Source organism: Eptatretus burgeri, chromosome 10, assembly GCF_056783735.1.
Source record: "Eptatretus burgeri isolate ZD-2024b chromosome 10, Ebu_testis_v1, whole genome shotgun sequence".
In the NCBI taxonomy this organism is placed as follows: Eukaryota; Metazoa; Chordata; class Myxini; order Myxiniformes; family Myxinidae; genus Eptatretus; species Eptatretus burgeri.
In genome coordinates this window covers 9,315,330-9,333,947 of record NC_140970.1, presented here as the reverse complement: position 1 = coordinate 9,333,947, position 18,618 = coordinate 9,315,330, and the positions used below count along the sequence as shown (strand labels likewise).

Here is an 18,618-nt window from a genome sequence, read left to right as displayed (position 1 = left end):
TGTGTGCAACAACAGGAAAGTTATACTTGTGCATAACTCAGCAAATGTACTAAACATAAGGAATACTCATTGTTATACTTTGTAAGTGATTGTGTTCCTGAAACAGCTGAATAGGGGTTGTAACTTTGCTGTATGGTGTGACTGCAATTTTAGAGATTGTGAGCTGACCAATTAATTCGTTCTTTGAGATGGGGAACAATTGTTACCAATATAAAAACTGAGAAGATAAGCTGTACATCATAGAAATGTCGCATTTTTGATTGTGATCAAGTCTTCCTCTGGACACATGCCACACTTTTAGGCTTGCCGTGGTGAAAAGCATGATGAGCCTGTGCCTGTTGATGAGGTTGATTCCATACAAGGAGAGACAAACAAAGTGGAGATTGATTACGGAATTCGCACTTACATTCCTTCTGCAGCTGACTTCCTCATGTGTTACTCTGTGGCTGAAGGTAGAGTCATTGTACTATAACTTATTGAAGTACTCAAATGGAAGCCCTTAATCTGTGTGTGGTGATGGAAAGAAATGTGGAGAGGAGACAATAATTGGGATATATTTGACAGCAATGTGAAGCACAAAAATGAGTGCAGCGGGTATCTTTTTATTTGTCTTAGAAAAAAACAAAATCATCCTCACCGACTTGGTATTATGAGAGGGGCCGTAAAAATGGGGGTGTGAAAGGTCAGTTTTGTGTGCCTTCCCTTCCTCTTCCCCTCTCATCTTACCCCTCCTCCCACATTCCAATACGAGGTTTTTCTTGTTCTCCATATTTTTGAAATTAGTGTCTAATATATAAAGCTGAGTTTGTGTCTGTGGGTTTGTCTGTCTGGGTCATAAGCACTACCCATTCTACAGGCCATACCCTCCAGCCGTCCAGAAATTGCACCATCTTTTTCTCTCCACGTAACTCAGATTGTTTTAAAGGCTTCATCTAAATTTGAAGACTGAACAATGCGTCTTCTATCATTAAATGAAGAGACTATTTTGAGAAGAAGAAAATAACATTTTGATTACAACTCAAACGACCACCTCACCGCCGTCGAGTCTGGCATTTCACTCAAGCCGACTGGCAGGGTCTCCGAGCAGCCATCAAACTTAGACTGGTCTCCTATCACTACTTTCTCAAACATCAACTCATCCTGGGAATTCTTTCAAAGAAACTTGCTCTCCCTCATGCACAGATTTATCCCCTCTCGTGTTCAGTTTTCTTACCCTTCCTCCCGCCCTTGGTTTACTGAAGCTTGTGGCGAGGCAGTTGTCCTGAAACAACTTGCGTTTGCCTCATGGAAAGCAAACCCAACTGAGGGCAATCTCAGTTCTTTCCACAAAGCTCGGAACAAGTGTGTATCTACCCTCAGGAGAGCCAGAAAAACAACATCTTTCTCATCTCAAGTCTGAACTCTCAAACCTCTCTCCTTCCTCAAAATCCTGGTGGCGTTTAATCAAATCTGTTTCTGGTGTATGTTCCCCCTCCATCCCCTCCCTTACCTCAAATGGCCGCACTGCTGATTCCACACGTGATAAAGCTGAATGTCTAAACTCGGTGTTTGCAGCTAAATCTTGTGTCCTAAACCCATCACTATCTCTCCCCACTTTACCCAGTCGCACCCAACTGTCCCTGGACTCTGTATCCTTTTCTCCTGACAAGGTGGAGAGCTTGCTTTCAAACCTCGAGTCAGATTCTGCAACCGGTCCAGACGGCATCAGCCCACGTGTCCTCAAAGCCTGCTCTTCTGCTCTTGCTCACCCTCTCTCTGTTCTATTCACCCTCTCATTTGCCCAAGGTCATCTGCCATCTGCTTGGAAATCTGCTAACATCACTGCCCTGCATAAAAAAGGTGCAAAAACAGATCCCTATAACTACAGACCAATCAGCCTTCTCCCAATCATCAGCAAGGTGATTGAATCCATCATCGCCTCAGATATGAAATCCTTCCTCTTCTCCAATGGCTTGATTTCCAATCATCAATTTGGTTTCAGACCAGGTCACTCTACCCTGGATATGCTGCTTCTGCTCTTCCATCAATGGATGGAGGTCCTCAATGCCAGACAGGAAATCCGAGCCGTATCCCTGGACATCTCACGTGCTTTTGACACAGTCTGGCACCCTGCCCTACTCACCAAACTCTCTTCCCATGGTATTCAAGGCCATCTCCACTCATGGCTCGCAGACTTCCTCTCCTGTCGCAGTCAACGTGTGGCCCTAAATGGAGTTCTTTCATCCCCTCTTCCTGTGCAGGCTGGAGTTCCTCAAGGTAGCGTTCTGGGCCTTGTTCTTTTTCTGGTTTTCATCAATGATCTCTCGGACTCTCTGGAAAATCCTCTATTTCTCTTTGCCGACGACTCCACCCTCTGCCGTACCATCTGTCATCCCTCAGACCGGCAAGCAGCAGCTTCTTCGCTCACTGCAGATCTGGATAAAATCACAAACTGGTCCAACACGTGGAACATGTCTTTCAATCCAGACAAATCTCACACTCTCACTATGTCTCTTCGAAAGGACCGTTTACAAAACCCCCACATCCACTTTCTCAACAATCCTCTGGAAGAAGTCTTTTCTTTCAAGCTTCTAGGTCTCACTATCTGCCATGACCTTTCCTGGGAAAGTCATATTTCCAACCTCGCCTCAAAAGCCAGTCGCCGACTGGGAATCCTCCGTCGTGCTAAGTCCTTCCTCGGCCCTCTTGAGCTCCTGACCACTTACAAAGCTTTTGTCCGTAGCCTGATGGAGTACTGCTCTCCCCTCTGGGCTGGTGCTCCTGCCTCCCCACCTTTCTCGGCTTCACGCTGTCGAAACCAGGGCATTTAAGATCATCGGCATCTCCCGCAATGAATCTGAGTCTTTGGGCCTCTCACTCAATCACCGCAGGTTGGTTGGTGGTCTTTCTGTCTTCTACCGACTCCTCTCCAGCCTTGCCCCCCCTGCTCTCTCTGCGAGTTGTCCCCACCACATTTCCACAGGGCGCTCAAGGTCCGCCAACAACCCCCTTCTGGTAAAACTACCAAAATCACGAATCACTGCTCATCTTCACTCTTTCATTCCTCTTTTTTCCCGCCTTTGGAATAAACTTCCTCACTCTATTCTTTCCCATTCTTCCCTCCAGGCTTTCAAAACAGCTGTTCACCACCACCTCTTATCTTCCCCCATCCAAATCCTCGATATTTTCTCCCCCCGATAATCCACCCAAGCCCACTTCCTTCAATTCCCCTGCTTTCCTTCCTGAAAGTCCCTGAAATGTCCATCTTCTCTTCGCCATGTTCCCCGTCCCATCCCCATCCCTCTCCCTTCCACAGTTCACCTAATGTGTCTGTTCCCCACTGTTTTGTCCCTTCCACTCCCGCCCCTCTTGTCTCATGCCTCCTTGCTGTGAGTTGTGTGTTAGCTCTCATACGAGCCTCGACCAAGGTATACAAAAAAAAACAAAACAAAAAAAACGAGGTACTGCATGTTTTGTCCGCAGTGATCACGGCAGCTGTCTAATATACACTGCCCATTGAAGGTACGTTAACTCTCATATTATGTAGAGGAAAGAAAATAGTGATATTTCATTAAAATAAAACAAAAAAAACTTTGTGTGACGTCAAATACAGTTACATTTTGTGTGCGAGACAGTGACTCGTCGCTTATAACTCAATGTTTGCTTGTGTTTGCTTTCATGCAAAGTATGAAAAAAACAACCCAACAATGACGTTATCACACAGCGATGTCTGCAACTGCAGGAATGCACTATCAATTGGAGTCTTTTTTTATATATATAACATACTAAAACTCATGGAAAAATGATATGATAGAGGATAGAAAGTTTATTTGATGATTACTTTGAGAGGGGGAAGAAGAAGAATAGATGAACAAGAGTAGGAAACATCATGTAAATATGGCAGTTTCGTGTGAGGTGTCTCACTGTCGCCTAATCGAATATAGCTTGTATGTATATGTATATGTATATGTATGTATATGTATATATATATATATATATATATATATATATATATATATATATATATATATATATATATATATATATATATATATATATATATATATATATATGGAACCATATGCATACAAACATACAGCTGTCCCGAAGTTAGTTATGCCATAAGTATATGTGTAGATTGATCCCTACCTTGTGTGTAGTGGGAAGACACTGGGGTACGTTGCGATGTTTTTTTCGTTAGATTAATAAATCATTATATCCCCTCCATTATGATCCACGGTACCATAGAGCTTGCAGTCCTCAGTTCGCTGGCCACAGCGCACCATTGTCCATCTGCTGTCTCTGGAGGCTCGTTTCTCGAGGAAAAATCTTTGGGTTCGCTGTTCCAGTTCCTTGGCTTCCCCAAACGTTCCAATTCCTTCTTGACGGGTCCAGACATGCATGGAGTAGGCGGGCTTTCCCGGCCTGGCCGTAACCTCACTCAGAAAGGGCGGACCCCATGAAGGTCCTGTCCAATAAGGACGGACAATGACGTCGGCTTCGCCAAGGCCCCTCCCCGACCTTGGGGATCTATAAATTATGACACCATCCTCAGAGTAGTGTGAGAGAGTTGGAGAGTTCATTGCTGGTTGAGGGAGGAAGAGGTTCGCTGGTTGGATTTGAAAGTTCGTTCGTTGGTTGTGAGAGAGCTGAAAAGACCTCGACCAGGCCTCGGTCGGGTCCTGCTCCTGTCTGCAGCACCGTTCATACCTTGGACTCCGCGCTCTCCACCCGGGCTCCTTCGCAGACACGGTCTCCACACGTGCGGCTGTGGGCCGAACTGCACGACCTCTGTCGAGTGCCACACCATGGAGCATCCCTTCCCTCGGAACGTTCAGGTACCAAAAGAACTGCGACCTCAGCTCCCTCCCTCCGTGGCTGCAAAAGTCCTTTGCCGTTCAACTGGGTTTATTTTGTCCGAGTGTGTGTCTGAGTGTGTGGCACCTGTCCATTAAGTAAAAACTGTTTAAGTTTTTGATTATTGTAATTCTTGCCTGTATTATTCTCGCGACAAGTCTGCTCTGTGTCCTCTTTTGTAAGTTGCTGTAAAATTGTCGCACATCTCCCTTCTCCCCCCTGCATAACACACCCAATAAACCTGTTCCTGTGCCACGTGATTTTCCTCGCCTTAGTGTAAATAAATGATTGTAGAAATGTTCCTAGTTCGTTTTTGTCTTTTCCTTCATTGGTCCAGCATGGTTCGGATCTCAGTTTAGCCGGGTCTTTATCCCCGACAATCTGTTCATTGTAGCCGGCATGTCCTTGGCAATTTCGCTTGACTGCATCCAATCCAGAGTTGGTAGTTGGTAGAGTGACCCGGTTGGGGCAGGACATGCTGAGGGTGTGGTTCCCTGGTAGTCGAAACCGCATGGTTAATTAGGTAAACTGATTACACCTGGCAGGAAGACCCTACGCTATGCTGTTGAGGTATTGGCGTCCACGGTCGGTTAAGCGACCTGCCTCGTCATGGAATTGTCTGTGAGCGACGCCCTACAATTTCGGGAGTCTGGTGGGAGACGACGTAACTTCCCTCACCTAGTGGTCGTTCTCGCCACCGGACTTCTGGCCCGCAACAATCTATATATATATATATATATATATATATATATATATATATATATATATATATATATATATATATATATATATATATATATATATATATATTTATTTATCTGAGGTCGTGTCTGTAGACTGTAGACTGCGGGTGGATATGTGGGTCTGAACAAGGTACGTTTTCATTCCAATGAAAATACTCATGATTAATATTTAAAATCTTTAATGAAAAAAAAAGTCCTTTAGTTGGTGTTTCGTATGTAGTGTATACTGTTGAGATATCCAGTGGTGTGTTCAGTTACCAAGCAGCGAGCTAGCGCTTGTCAAGCCACCCGTTCCTCATCAACGGTTTCTCATGAAGTGCTTGCTTGAGTGCTTAAGCCACTTGGCGAATACTCTACAAGAACTTGGTAACTGAACACACCCCAGATTCATTACATGGCGATGAGGATAAACATCGAAGCATCATTATTTCAGCCATATAGATGAATTTGTCCCTCAAGGGGTGGGGTGGTTGGAGACAGGGGAAGGGATGGGTGGGAAGAGGGACCTGATGTTGCCCAGCAATGCCGGGTACCCCTACTAGTTATAATATAAACTCAAAATTGTCATTCGAGTTACATATATACTCTTGAAAGCTTGTGTGCAACTTTTTTTCCCCTTCACTGCACACGATTTTAAGCATATCAAGATGTCACAATCATTATGGACATATACTATCAGCACTGTAAGTTAATGGGTTACTGATGTGATGAATATTTTCAATACTCAATAGGTATGAAATCCAATAATATGCTTGTACATGTGTGTAGTCAATTTTTTTTTTTAATATATGCAGTCAATACATTCCAAAACAGTTTGATTGTTGATAATGTGAGGCATGATGTTTCGGTCTAATAGTTTGTACTGTGCTGCAGAACATGGCTTTGTGCATTGCATTTCTGAAGCATGTGTATTTTGCATCATTTTAACTTATTTTCCTTGATTCTTGAGGTATATCTTTAGTTGCCTAATTATATTGCCACTGGTTATAATAATAATGGTAAACAGAGAGTGGGCCTGCATATGAGAGCCGACCTGGTCTGGTCAGCTGATTGTCGAGGCAGGGATCACTTTTCAGTACTCCAGACCATGGAAAAAGTAGAAAAAAAGAGCAAAAACCCAAGATCGGTCAAAACCAGCAAATCTTCTTCTCGTTCATATTATTAATAATAATAATAATGATTATTATAATCTTCAGAAGGTGTATTTCCAAGCTCCCTCTCTCAATGGCAATGACTTTAGTACCATCTGATAGAGTTTTACTTGGTGCAGCATTTGCTATCAGAATTTTAATAGCTGGTAAGGATTCCATGAAAAGTATGCAAAACTGCATTCCTTTGTAAAGGAACAGGAAGTGATTAGTGGAGTGGGCCAGACTACAACTGTCAATCGGCCTGATGGATGGCAGAGCCACGAGATACGTTTTCCCTGGGGCCAATCAGACCTATATGGGTGTGGTTAATGGTGGAATATTATCAGGAAGTCAGTGACAGCAACAACCCACAAATACGTATATAAAGTACATACTATTTAAAATGTTTGATCGTCCATAAAGTATGTATAGTACCATTACAATGTGAACACGTCTATATAGTTTGTACAACAACATTTACAAATCAGTAGTAGAACATCCATATGTATTTCTAAAAACAAAGTAAAGAAAGAAGTACTAAAAACATTTTAAAAAGTGTAAAAGGAATCTATTTATTCATATGCAGCCTGTGGCTGCTTGGCTGCATCACTTTCTGGGGGGTGCAGCCATGCTGCTGATGCAATGCCTCCTGTTACCAGTAAGCTGGTATTCATTTCACCAACCTTGGAAGGATGACGGGCTGAGTCAACCCACCTGGTGTTAATTCAACAGCCCAACAGCGACTTGAACACAAGACCCGAAGATCTTAAGCCAGCCACTTTTACCATTAAGCTAACACCAGGCTTTACAAAAGGATGTAGGGATGTTACTCCAAAAAGTATGAAAACAAGGTGGGGATGGTCACAATTGATGATCATGTGAAACCATCCCTACATCTTTCTTTGAATAATGGTTGTCTCGAGAAAAGTGTGTGTTGTGTGTGTTCGATATAACTTTGTCTTTTCTCAGGACAACCATTATTCAAAGAAAGATGCGGGGATGGTTTCACATGATCATTTCTTGTGACCAACCCTACCTTGTCATGATAAGTTATTTATACACCACAACACAGAGTTCATCCAAGGGGGAAAACCCTTTTGGGGAAGTGGGGAGAGCGAGGAAGGAAGGGAGGGAGGAGATGAAGTCCCTACAACCTCTGTTGTGTGACCACTTGTTCCCTGGCAAGTTTGCTTAAGATTGACCATGATACATTTGGTCGTTACTTATCCAGATAGATAGACAGACAAATGGTGTATTATAGTGGATTATCCACAATGTGTCATATAGATGCTTTCCTGTTGGTGTGTATAAGTACGAGATGACTGCAACATGCACACATTCTTCAGTATGTACATTTCACTGTGTGGGGGTAAATTTCAATAAACCTGTATGTATTGATGTTTGAACATGAACCTTATCTACTTTGCCATCGAAAACAAACTCTGCATGTTTATTTCCAGGTTTCTTCTCACACCGTGAGACAATCAATGGTTCCTGGTACATTCAGGATCTTGTCAAAGTGATACAGGTGAGAACCCAGGCAAGACCACTGTGACACATTAAAATTATTAAACCTTTGTGGTTGAGAGATGGAAGTACTTAGTCATTCTCTGTTTTATGTATATATATGTATATATATATATATATATATATATATATATATATATATATATATATATATATATATATATATATATATATATATATATATCTATATATATATATTGTAGCGGGGGTGGTCAGCCCAGGTTAACCCCCAACCCAAATTGTGGTGCTAGGCGGTTAACACCAACAGCCCCTGGGACGGCCAAGTGGTTCCTTATTAAGAGGAAGCGGACATGTTGATCCTCAGAGATTTAACACGTGCTCGAAGGGCATGGTGGAGGGCAATGGCGGAGGAGTATGGGGTGTGAAACGGATACACGGGGTTTACCCTCGAACCCTCGACAATTACACGAATACAGTTTCTTCAAAATGAACACATTTAATGAAAATAAAACGAATATTTACAAAGACCAATAGTTCAAAAGGAAATAGTAATAATGTGAAATGAATACATCCTGCAGTCGAGGCCTTGCACACAGACTCAAATACAGAGAAAGGGACACAAAATTAAAAGAATAACCCTACTTCCAAACTACTGCTTTACTTAGCTTGGCCCAGAGCTGATCCTTGTGGAACTTGGAATGGAGGCGCTATTATTCGCACGTGCCGTCACTTTTCTCGTAGCAGGGCAGACGTACGCCAGGCAATCCGCGAGTGGCACTCCACATAAAGGCTCAAAGCCACAGTGTAATGGCTTATAACATACACGAGGATCGGGGTCCGTTTCTCACGACTGCACCTCGTGCCTCCACTCTCATCACGGCTAAAAATGCACAAGCCAACTGAGCTCGCAGCCGGCTTTATCAGGCACAATAGATTGTGCCTATTGTGCCAGATGAATTCAGCTATGAAGCCGGCGAAACGTTTCCTGAAACTGGGTCTACCCTCACTTTTTTGCTCAAATTAGCGGAGTCGATCTTGTGTTTTTTACTTTGGGTGGAAGCGCCTTCTTTAAAAATGTGTAAACCCAACTGCCCCAATCTTATACATGCATATAAATACATATCGATCTTAGCAGTACATATTGTTACAGATTCGCGCCCGCCGGCGTGCTGACGGCCACGTAACTCGAATCGCGGCACGTCGCCCACCGGACGGACAATCCAGTCGTGACCCTCTCGGACTAACGCCGGGAACCAGTCACGGGTGGACCTTTCGGTCTCACCGCGATCGAGCCAATCGGCCCCCGCGCGGGATAGGGTTGCTCGCCAAATTCGACCTACCTAAGTACCCACACGGAGGGTAGACCGGGCGATCGCACCTCGCCGCAGGTCGACTTCGGACACTGGCCACTTAAGCGACCCGTTCCGTACTATCGGGATAACCGAGCGGTGTTATTCGTCGACCTCGACGGTTCGATTAATTATCGGGCGTATTCAGCCCACTACCAACCCTTTACGTGAAGCAAGATGAGGATTCAATGAAAGAAATGACGAAGCGAAGAGGGAAACAGTTCAACACAAAGCACATTTATTCGTGATGAACGGAAAGCACACATATTCAATTCCACCAAAAGCACATAGAAAAGGAAAAGAAACACAATGCAATTTTACACAAAAAGCAAATGTAAAAGCGAAGACACAATGCAGAGCTAATACCGACTACCGAGCACACGGCAACACTTATACAATTCTACTTCACAGACGGTGCCGACAACACATACCCAAAACCAAGAAAAAGAACACCCTCAAGGATGAGGCGGGCCTGAGGCCGAGACCGGGTCGGGCCTACCCGTCTGGTGATGAGACGCGGAGCGGCGATGGTGCCTCAACTCCGTGGGCCTCGCGGACAGTGTCTGGTAGGGGGTGGGAAAAGGGGCCCCCTTGGTCGCACTATCTCAGCGCAGGGGGAAACAGGAGGGGGTTGCTGATGCTCGGGGAAAGGAGGATTTTTACTCTGTCTCGAGTCCTGCGACGAGCGTCTCCACCTCGACCAGGTCGCGCCGTCGGCCTCCCTGGTGTGCAGCTCCCGGCACGACGCGAGCACCCCCTCGTCTGCCTTCGCTGCCTCTCCACAGCTCCGTCCTCTTCGCTCCGACTCCAACGCACACGACGACGACGACGACCAACGAACCAACGACCAACCAACCCTTTTTCTGACGAACGCAGCCGCTTATATAAGCCCCGTGGCTTCGCCTTTGACCCCCTGCCTTCGACCTTTCACCTCGCTCCCCATTGGCCCGAGAAAAAGTGGGCGTGAATGCATTTTGATCCATGAATTTGCATATAGCGACCGCCCTCCAACGCCCTGGAGGCGGGGCCAAATCGCCCCTCGCTCACCGATTGGACGGCACAAAAGTGGGCGTGTGTCGTTTTTGATCCGTTTTTGGAGCGGAAAATCCGTGGTTTTGTACACGCTGTTCGGCGCGCGCCCTGCACGAGACCAATACCGGTACCCACAAGCGGCGCAAGAACGGTGGCGATGCGACGGTTGCGAGGTGTGACGGGAAAGGTCGTGGCTGTTGTGGTGAAGCGGCGTTGTGGTGGGTGGTTGATGTTGTGACGACTGTTGAGACGCGGTTGGCGGTGGTAACAATGGCGGTTGGTCCAAAATAAAGATAGTAAAAGAAAAACGGCTATCCTGAAGAGTCGCAGCACGCATGAATGACATGTATTCCCACTAGACAACGGGTTTGGGCCTAACTACACATATACTTACGGAGATATCTCACCTAAGGGACCTGAATGGTGGTTTGCGAATTTGGTAACCACAACAATATATTAAACACATGTATGAACCTGGTAAGGCATTCCAAAGAGCAACCAGAATACTTTGTGATGGTTATTTTGATGTTGCTTGCTTATGAATAAGATGTATGTAATTGATCTGAATGTACTATCAAAAACTCTGTTATATGGCAAGATAATTGAAGCTAAATTTGGCACAATTTGAGTAAATTAACTGCCTATATTTAAATCCAAATACTGTGTAACAATATACATTTATATGTTTTTATAATAGGATAGATCAAAAGATAAATTTTGATATCTTACACTGCATATAGATACTGTAGATGTTAACAGCCACATGGGTGCATTTTTAGAAATAACTTTTTACCTCCACCACCGAGGGTAGACGGAGGTTATGTTTTCACCCCTGTCTATTTGTTTGTTTGTGAGCAGGCTATCTCAAATTGTTGTGGACAGTTTGGGTGTGTGACAAGGACAAATTAATTAGATTTTGGTGAAGATGTAGATCCTTGAAAATTTTGAGTGATTCTTCACCATTGAAGAACAGGGCTAAAAACGATATTCTGTATAACATAATATCTCAAAAAGTTCTGGAAAGATTCGGCCGAAACTTGGTGGATAGATTGGTTGTTTCACAAGGATGAATTGATTCGATTTTGGTGAATATACAAATCCGGTTCCAGAATTTTTTAAAATGTTTTAAGTGATTCTTCAGCCTGGTGTTGGCTTGGTGGTTAAGGGGGCTGGCTTTGGACCTTAGAGTCTTGAGTTCAAGCCCATGTCTACCGTAGAAGTAACACCAGGTAGGGTTGACAGCCTGTCATCCTTCCGAGGTCGGCGAAATGAGTACCAATGTACTTGGGTAATAACCATTCAGGGTAACCTGCGTCAGAGTGGCAACCTGTCTCAGACTGTACTTCTTGCTAATGAAACTGCCTTGGCAGCCCGATACACCTTTATGGCGCAAAAGGAATGGTACATGATAAGTGATTCTTCATTATTGAGAGATGGGACCAAAAACGATATGTGGCATGATATTTAAATAAGCTGTGGACGCGTTGTTACAAAACTAGGTGGATGTGTTGGTAACGTGACAAGAGCAAGCCGATTCGATTTTGGTTGAGGTCTGGATTCAGATCTAGACTATCGGTGAGATACAAAATGTAAACTGTTCAGCCTGGTGGAGGTATGTACTATACCGAGTGATGTTCTAGTATCACACTTGTGGTGCTTTGGTTACGAGCAGAAATTGGTCTAATACAAATGAGCACCCTCTAGCAAATGGCAAACAAACATATTTAATGCTTAGTACCCATATTCATTAAAAAAAATAATGGTTTGTAAAATTCCATAACTTGGGAGTGGGGGGGGGGGTGGTGGAGATCTCGGTGTCTGGCCCATGGATTAATATGTATGGCCGGCCCCATGAAGTCTCTTTAACTGCAGGTAGCCGGGCTCCAGTGTTGACTAAAGTAAAGCTTTTTCTGGGCTTGCATAAACAGTTGAGGTCTTTTTCTTTGGGATGAATTCCATTTACAGAACTGATGAACTACGAGAGTTTCAAACTATACTTTTCATTTGCATGTGACAGATGTGATTGACATATGGTGCAATTACTGTATTATCATGGCATGACATGCCAAAATTAATGTTGGAGATATTACTTCTTTGTGGATTATTACTTTTGTATTATAGCTTGGCTATTCAATCCATCCTTTTGGCTCTGGTACTGTGGGGAAGGCAGTTGCAACAAATCAACTTCCTTTCTCAACAAGGAAGGCAAACTTGACTGAGGGAAACATGGTCACTCTGAAAGGCTTACAAAAGTGTCATAACCCTTCGGCAAGAAATAAACCATCATGCTAATCTCAAGGGTGGACTCTTTAACTGGTGTCCTTCCTCAAAACCACAGTGGAACCTTGTCAAATCAACCTTCGGTGTATGCTCCCCTCCATCCCGTCCCTCGCTTCAAACAGGCTGTGCCGGAGATAAGGCAGAATGTCCCAACTCGGTGGTTGGCTCCAAATCTCAAGATTGTTTCCAATCCATCTCGCTCTGTCTCCATCTTACCTATTTGTGCACCCTGCCTCAATAACTTTTTCTTTCTCATCCAATAAGGTGGGGAGCATTCTGTTGAGTGTAGATCCTGCTTTGACGATGAAACCAGACGGCATTGGTGCCCTGCATGTTCTCAAATCTTTCTTTCTTTCCATTGGCTGTGCTTTTCAGCCTGTCCTTTGGCTCCCTAGCATCTTCCTGGAAGTCAGCAAACATCACTCCCATCCAAGAGAAGGGTGCAAAATAGATCATATCAACTATAGAGTAATCTTATAATTTTAACCAAAGTGATGGAATCCATCATTGCTGCTGACATCATCTTTCCTCCTTTCAAACAGCCTGATCTCTGACCATCAGTTCAGGTTCCATCCTGGCCACTCAACTCTGGACATGCTGCTGCTCCTCTCTCAGCAATGATTGGAGGTCCTAAATCTCAAATACAAGTCAGAACCGTATTCCTGGACATATTGTAGGCATTCAACATAGTCAGGCATCCTGATCTGTTTGACAAGCTTGTTGCCTTTGGCATCTATTGACACCGTCATATTTTCTTCGATTAATGGAACCCTCTCCACTCCCTTCCTATTTGGGGATTTGAGTGCCCCAAGGCAGTGTATGGGGCCCAGTCTTCATCTTCGTCTTCATAAATGACCTGAGGCTCCTCTCTCTTGTTTGCAGAAAAATCCACAACCCACTGACAGGCAGACTGCATGTTGGGTCTGACAATATGGAACACATCTTTCAATCTGGTCAAATCTCCCATCCTGTCACCAACCAAAGGAATCCAACTCTCTAATATCATGGTCATCAACTGGTCGAAGCTCAGTCCCTTACATTTGTATGCCTCACCAATAAGTCAACCACATCCTTTGTCGTTTCAAGTCATTCCTTGAAAAATCATTTGGTCATCCCCAATTCTGTTCCACAATCTTCAATTCCCCCATTATTATTTCCTAACACAACCATCTTATTTGCTAGTTTTAGTTTTTCCTCCCCTTCTCCCTTTCCTCTCTCTCACCCTGTTCATTAATTCCCTTGTTTGGCCCACTGTCAGATTGGCCTTACTCTTCTATTATCTTTGCTCCTGTAAAGAAAAAAATAATCAGAAGTACATGCAGTTTTCAAGGTCTTTATCCATAGCTCAACAGAGTACTGCTCTTCCCTTTGAGCTGGCATCCCAACATCAAATTTGCTTCTCCTGCATTCAGCGAAATTGAAAGCTTTCAACAATATTTGCATCTCCCATGATGAGGTCAAAGCACAAGACCTGTTGTTCTCATATTGCCAACAGATCAGTGCCTCTGATTTTTTTTTTTTGCTTCTCTTCCTATCTATCTCCCCTCTCTGCCCCCAGTCCTCCCCAGCAACTCCAGGATGTACGCATTCTTTTAGTAACCCCCTCCTGATGAAACTTCAAAAATCCAGGCTTTCCACCCACCACCAATCCTTTATTCCTATTTTCTTTCATTTGTGGACCCACCTTCCGAATGAAACGGAAGACCAAGAAGGAACCCGAAGAAAGCTTTCCTCCAGGACTTCAAGCATGCGGTGCACCACCATCCATTGTCATCCCCCCATACTTGTCATATTTTCCCACACTATTAGCCCTACCCCAACTCTAACCCTCTTATTCCAAGGTTACTGGGTTTGCTTCCCTCCCATCTTTCCTCTTTTCCTGCTTGTTCATTCTCCTACTTATTATGTCCATTTGTGATTCCATGTCACCAAATATCAGTTGGTTGGCTTTTTACCCTCCATCATCATACTCTTCTATTAACCAATTGAAGAATCGTAAGCTTTGCACACAACAACTGATTACTGAAAAAAACAAGTTCGAATTGCGAACATACCCCGTGGGAGTTCATTCATACAACTCTCAGGTGAGTGATAACACGGACCACAGATAGTTTTGAAATTTGGTAAGATTTTCATCGCATCAGAAAAAGAAACCAGAACACCTCACAAGAGTGAGGCTAGTTTCATATCATCATTTGCGACTTAATTTTGGGTTGGGCATCGCTCAGGACATAATTTTAAGAAAAAGGGCCGTTTCTCAACCCAAAGCGCCGGAATCGCACTTTGGGCTCAGTTAATGCCTGGGGAATGGTCTCTAGAATATACCTGTCAAGTTTGGTTCGGTTCCGTTTATGAACAACACAGAAATAGCAATTTAAAATAATGGCCCAAAGGGCCATAATCTCACTTTGGGCTCAGTTAATGCCTGCAGAGTGACCTCAACAAGTGCATGCAATTCCCCAGAAGTACCTGTCAAATTTGGTTCGGTTCTGTCTACTGATAACCGAGAAATGACAATTTTAAGAAAGTGTGCCAAAAGTGCTGTTTCTTGGCCCAAAGGGCCGGAATCGCACTTTGGGCTCAGTTTCTGCCTGGGGAATGGTCTCTAGAATATACCTATCAAGTTTGGTTCGGGTTCCGTCCACTCAAAACCGAGAAATAACAATTTTAATAAAATGGGCCGAAAGGGCCGTTTCACGGCCCAACGGGCTGGAATCGCACTTTGAGCTCAGTTAATGCCTGGGGAATGGTCTCTAGAATACACCTGTTAAGTTTGGTTCGGTTCTGTTCACCAATAACCGAGAAATAACAATTTTAAGAAAATGGGCCAAAATGGGCCGATCCTCAGCCCAAAGGGCCGCAATCGCACTTTGGGCTCAGTTACTGCCTGCACATATGTGTCTAGTATATGCCTGTCAATTTTCATCGAATTCTGTTCGCGAATAATGGAGAAATAGACGTTCAAATGAACTGTACACAAGAAAAGAGAGAACGCGAGTGGCGCTTAGACCCCACGGGGTGGAAGACCCCCACGGGGTAAAAATCTTGATCATACGTTTTTGTTCTTACGGTGGTTGAAAAGTATTTGTTTTGCATTACCTTTCATGCATTCTTGCAGGAACATGGCACCGAACTGGAATTCCTGGAGATCCTTACACTTGTGAATCGCATGGTGGCAGCTCGCACAATTGACCGTGCAGAGTTTGCACATATGCTTGGCAAAAAGCAGATTCCCTGCTTTGCGTCGATGCTCACCCGTAAACTGTACTTCCACCCAAAGTGATGGGTGGTCCTTTCTCGTCACATTATTCTTCTCCTTCCACTTATTGGAGGAAGAGCATTGTGTTTTGAGCCATTTTAGATATACATTTGTGAAATTAATGCCTGTCATGTGCATGCTAAATATTTTGTTTTTAAATATCTTTTTAACATAAAAAGCACTTCTTTTTTTTCTTTTCTTAATTTTACATTTGTTTTCATGGAAAAGACTACTGTTTTCATATGCAGTACTTTTTAATTATCAGTCCTGTAACATGATTTCTTTTTTACCATAATCTTATTCTGAATGGTCTTGAAATGCTTTTCTAATCATCAGTGGAAAGAAGCATCCAGGATCTGAGCAGAGACACACAGCTCGTTGGTTGTGAAAATTTTAAATCTCTATTTTGTACTTTGCGAACAATTTCATGTGGTGCATAAACTTTCACAAATGGCTACATTTATCAGGCCAGTGCCACCCTGGAACCGTTTAATACCGTTTTGCCTCATGAACTGCTTTACAATGACAAAGAAAAGGTCTAAAGTAGACCAGAATGATTTGTTCAGAAGGAAGCGTGATTTAACTGTGCGGACAAACACTTGAGCCGTTTTATCTGTTTTATTGTGTGCTCTTATGGCCAAGTTAGGCATTTCCTACTTTAAAATTGTCCTCGTTTTTATCTATCCTTTATGTGTGGAACCAACAGAACATTAATCGAAGTATGCTAACCGATCTGGGAAAAATAAGAAGCTGACGTTTCTGACGTTAGCTCTTTGTCAGAGCAAAAGAGGGATCATGCCTGAAATGTCAGCATCCCCTTGCTTCCAATGGTGGTAAGCCAACTTCGATCAACATTCTGGTGATTCTGTCCATTGTTGTATCTGTCTGCAGATGCAGAATGACACGACTTGATGATTAAGACTAGTTTTCCATTTATCTATTCTGAAAATATTTGTACTGGCAATGTTAGGTTTTAGGAACGTCATTTACAGGATCACAGAGTGTATTGTGCTCACTTTTTATGGTGAAGGGCATATATATATATATATATATATATATATATATATATATATATATATATATATATATATATATATATATATATATATATATATATATATATATATTCAGTTTTCATTTGAAAACATTATACAGCTGTGATGTCAAGCATTTGCAACCATTTTATTTGTTTCTTGTGTGCTCTTATGGTCAAGTCAGACATTTCCTTGATCAAAAATTTCTGAGTGTTTATCTATCCTTAACAGAGGGAATCAACAGAACATTGATCAATATATGCTCACTGATCTGGACAGCAAGATGTACTTTCTGGAATTAACCCTTTGTCAGAGCAAAAGACAGTTGATACCTGAAATGTCAGCCTTTTCTTGCTGCCGATGGTGGTTAGCATTCCTCAATCAAAGTTCTGTTGATTCCATCCATTGCTCTACCTGTCTACTGATTCAGAAAACCATGCCTTCATGATTAAGACTATTTACTAAAGTACTTGCGCAAGCGATATTACAAACAGTTTCAGGAATGTTATTGACAGGATGATTGAGTGCGTTATGCTTACTTTTTTTATGGTAAAAGATTGATGCATGTTCCAGTTTTCGTTTGAAATTATTACTTGCGAAAGCCTAAGATTTTTCAAGGAGTTTATTACCGCAGTTGTTCGTATGCATTATTCTGTTTGTCTGTTTCTTTGTATGTCAATCGCCTGCAGGTCACAATTTTAAATCGATCTTCACAAAACTTCACCACATGATAGAGTTCATCATAAGCAAGAAGCCTTACCTCTTGTTTTTAAAGTCATCCAATTGACTTGAAATTTAAAGAGTTGCATATTTGTTAGTTCAATTCAACCACCAATTCTTTTGAGGTCACCATAAGCCAAAAGGTCAACAACTAAGATATTTCTAAAATCCTCAATTTTCATCGCAGATACTTGAAATTTGAAGAGAATTTGCATATCAGGTGCCTGAATTCGACGAACAAGTATTTTTGAGGTCAACATAGTAGTGGGGGTGGCCAGTGTTTTCCCGTTGGTTTCAAATGTTAATTTTTGGCCACTGGTTGGACTGTGTTCTGGAAGGATTTAACTTACCAAAAAATGATGTCGCCATTTTTTTTTTGGTGATTTCTTTATACTTTTCTCTCAATTTCAAATTACGGCCCAAATCGTGCTAAATAATTTCATTATATTACCCCAAAATACATTCTGTATGCAAAGCAAACACCCAATATATTGCTAAAAGTAATATAATAATTAAGAAAAAACACTCCCTTCAACAACAACTCAAACGTTTTTTGGTTTTTGACTTCTAAATTTTAAATACAGTGATAATCTCACAGCTCAAACATGTTTTATTTAGTTCTTTCGGTCCACCATCTGGCTGGTTCTGGTCAGCAAATGTAGGATAGAACTTCAATGTTCATTTAGTGTTTGTGTTCATAGTTAGATGGAAGGATCTCCTTCTTCTTCATCCTCTTCAATTCCTAAG

At 42.8% G+C, this 18,618-nt stretch overlaps 1 protein-coding gene across 6 annotated transcripts in view; it reads left to right on the top strand.

Annotated features, from left to right (window-relative positions):
* Window positions 1-17,718, top strand: part of CASP6 (caspase 6) — a 94,291-nt gene extending 76,573 nt beyond the window's left edge. For all 6 annotated transcript variants that reach the window (XM_085897024.1, XM_085897021.1, XM_085897020.1 and 3 more), the window contains 3 exons: window positions 302-452; window positions 8,170-8,237; window positions 15,977-17,718. In XM_085897024.1, coding sequence (XP_085753150.1) covers window positions 302-452; window positions 8,170-8,237; window positions 15,977-16,141 — 384 coding nt within the window. In that variant the 3' untranslated portion in view covers window positions 16,142-17,718. The remainder of the gene's footprint in view (window positions 1-301; window positions 453-8,169; window positions 8,238-15,976) is intronic.
* The last annotated feature ends 900 nt before the right edge of the window (window positions 17,719-18,618 follow it).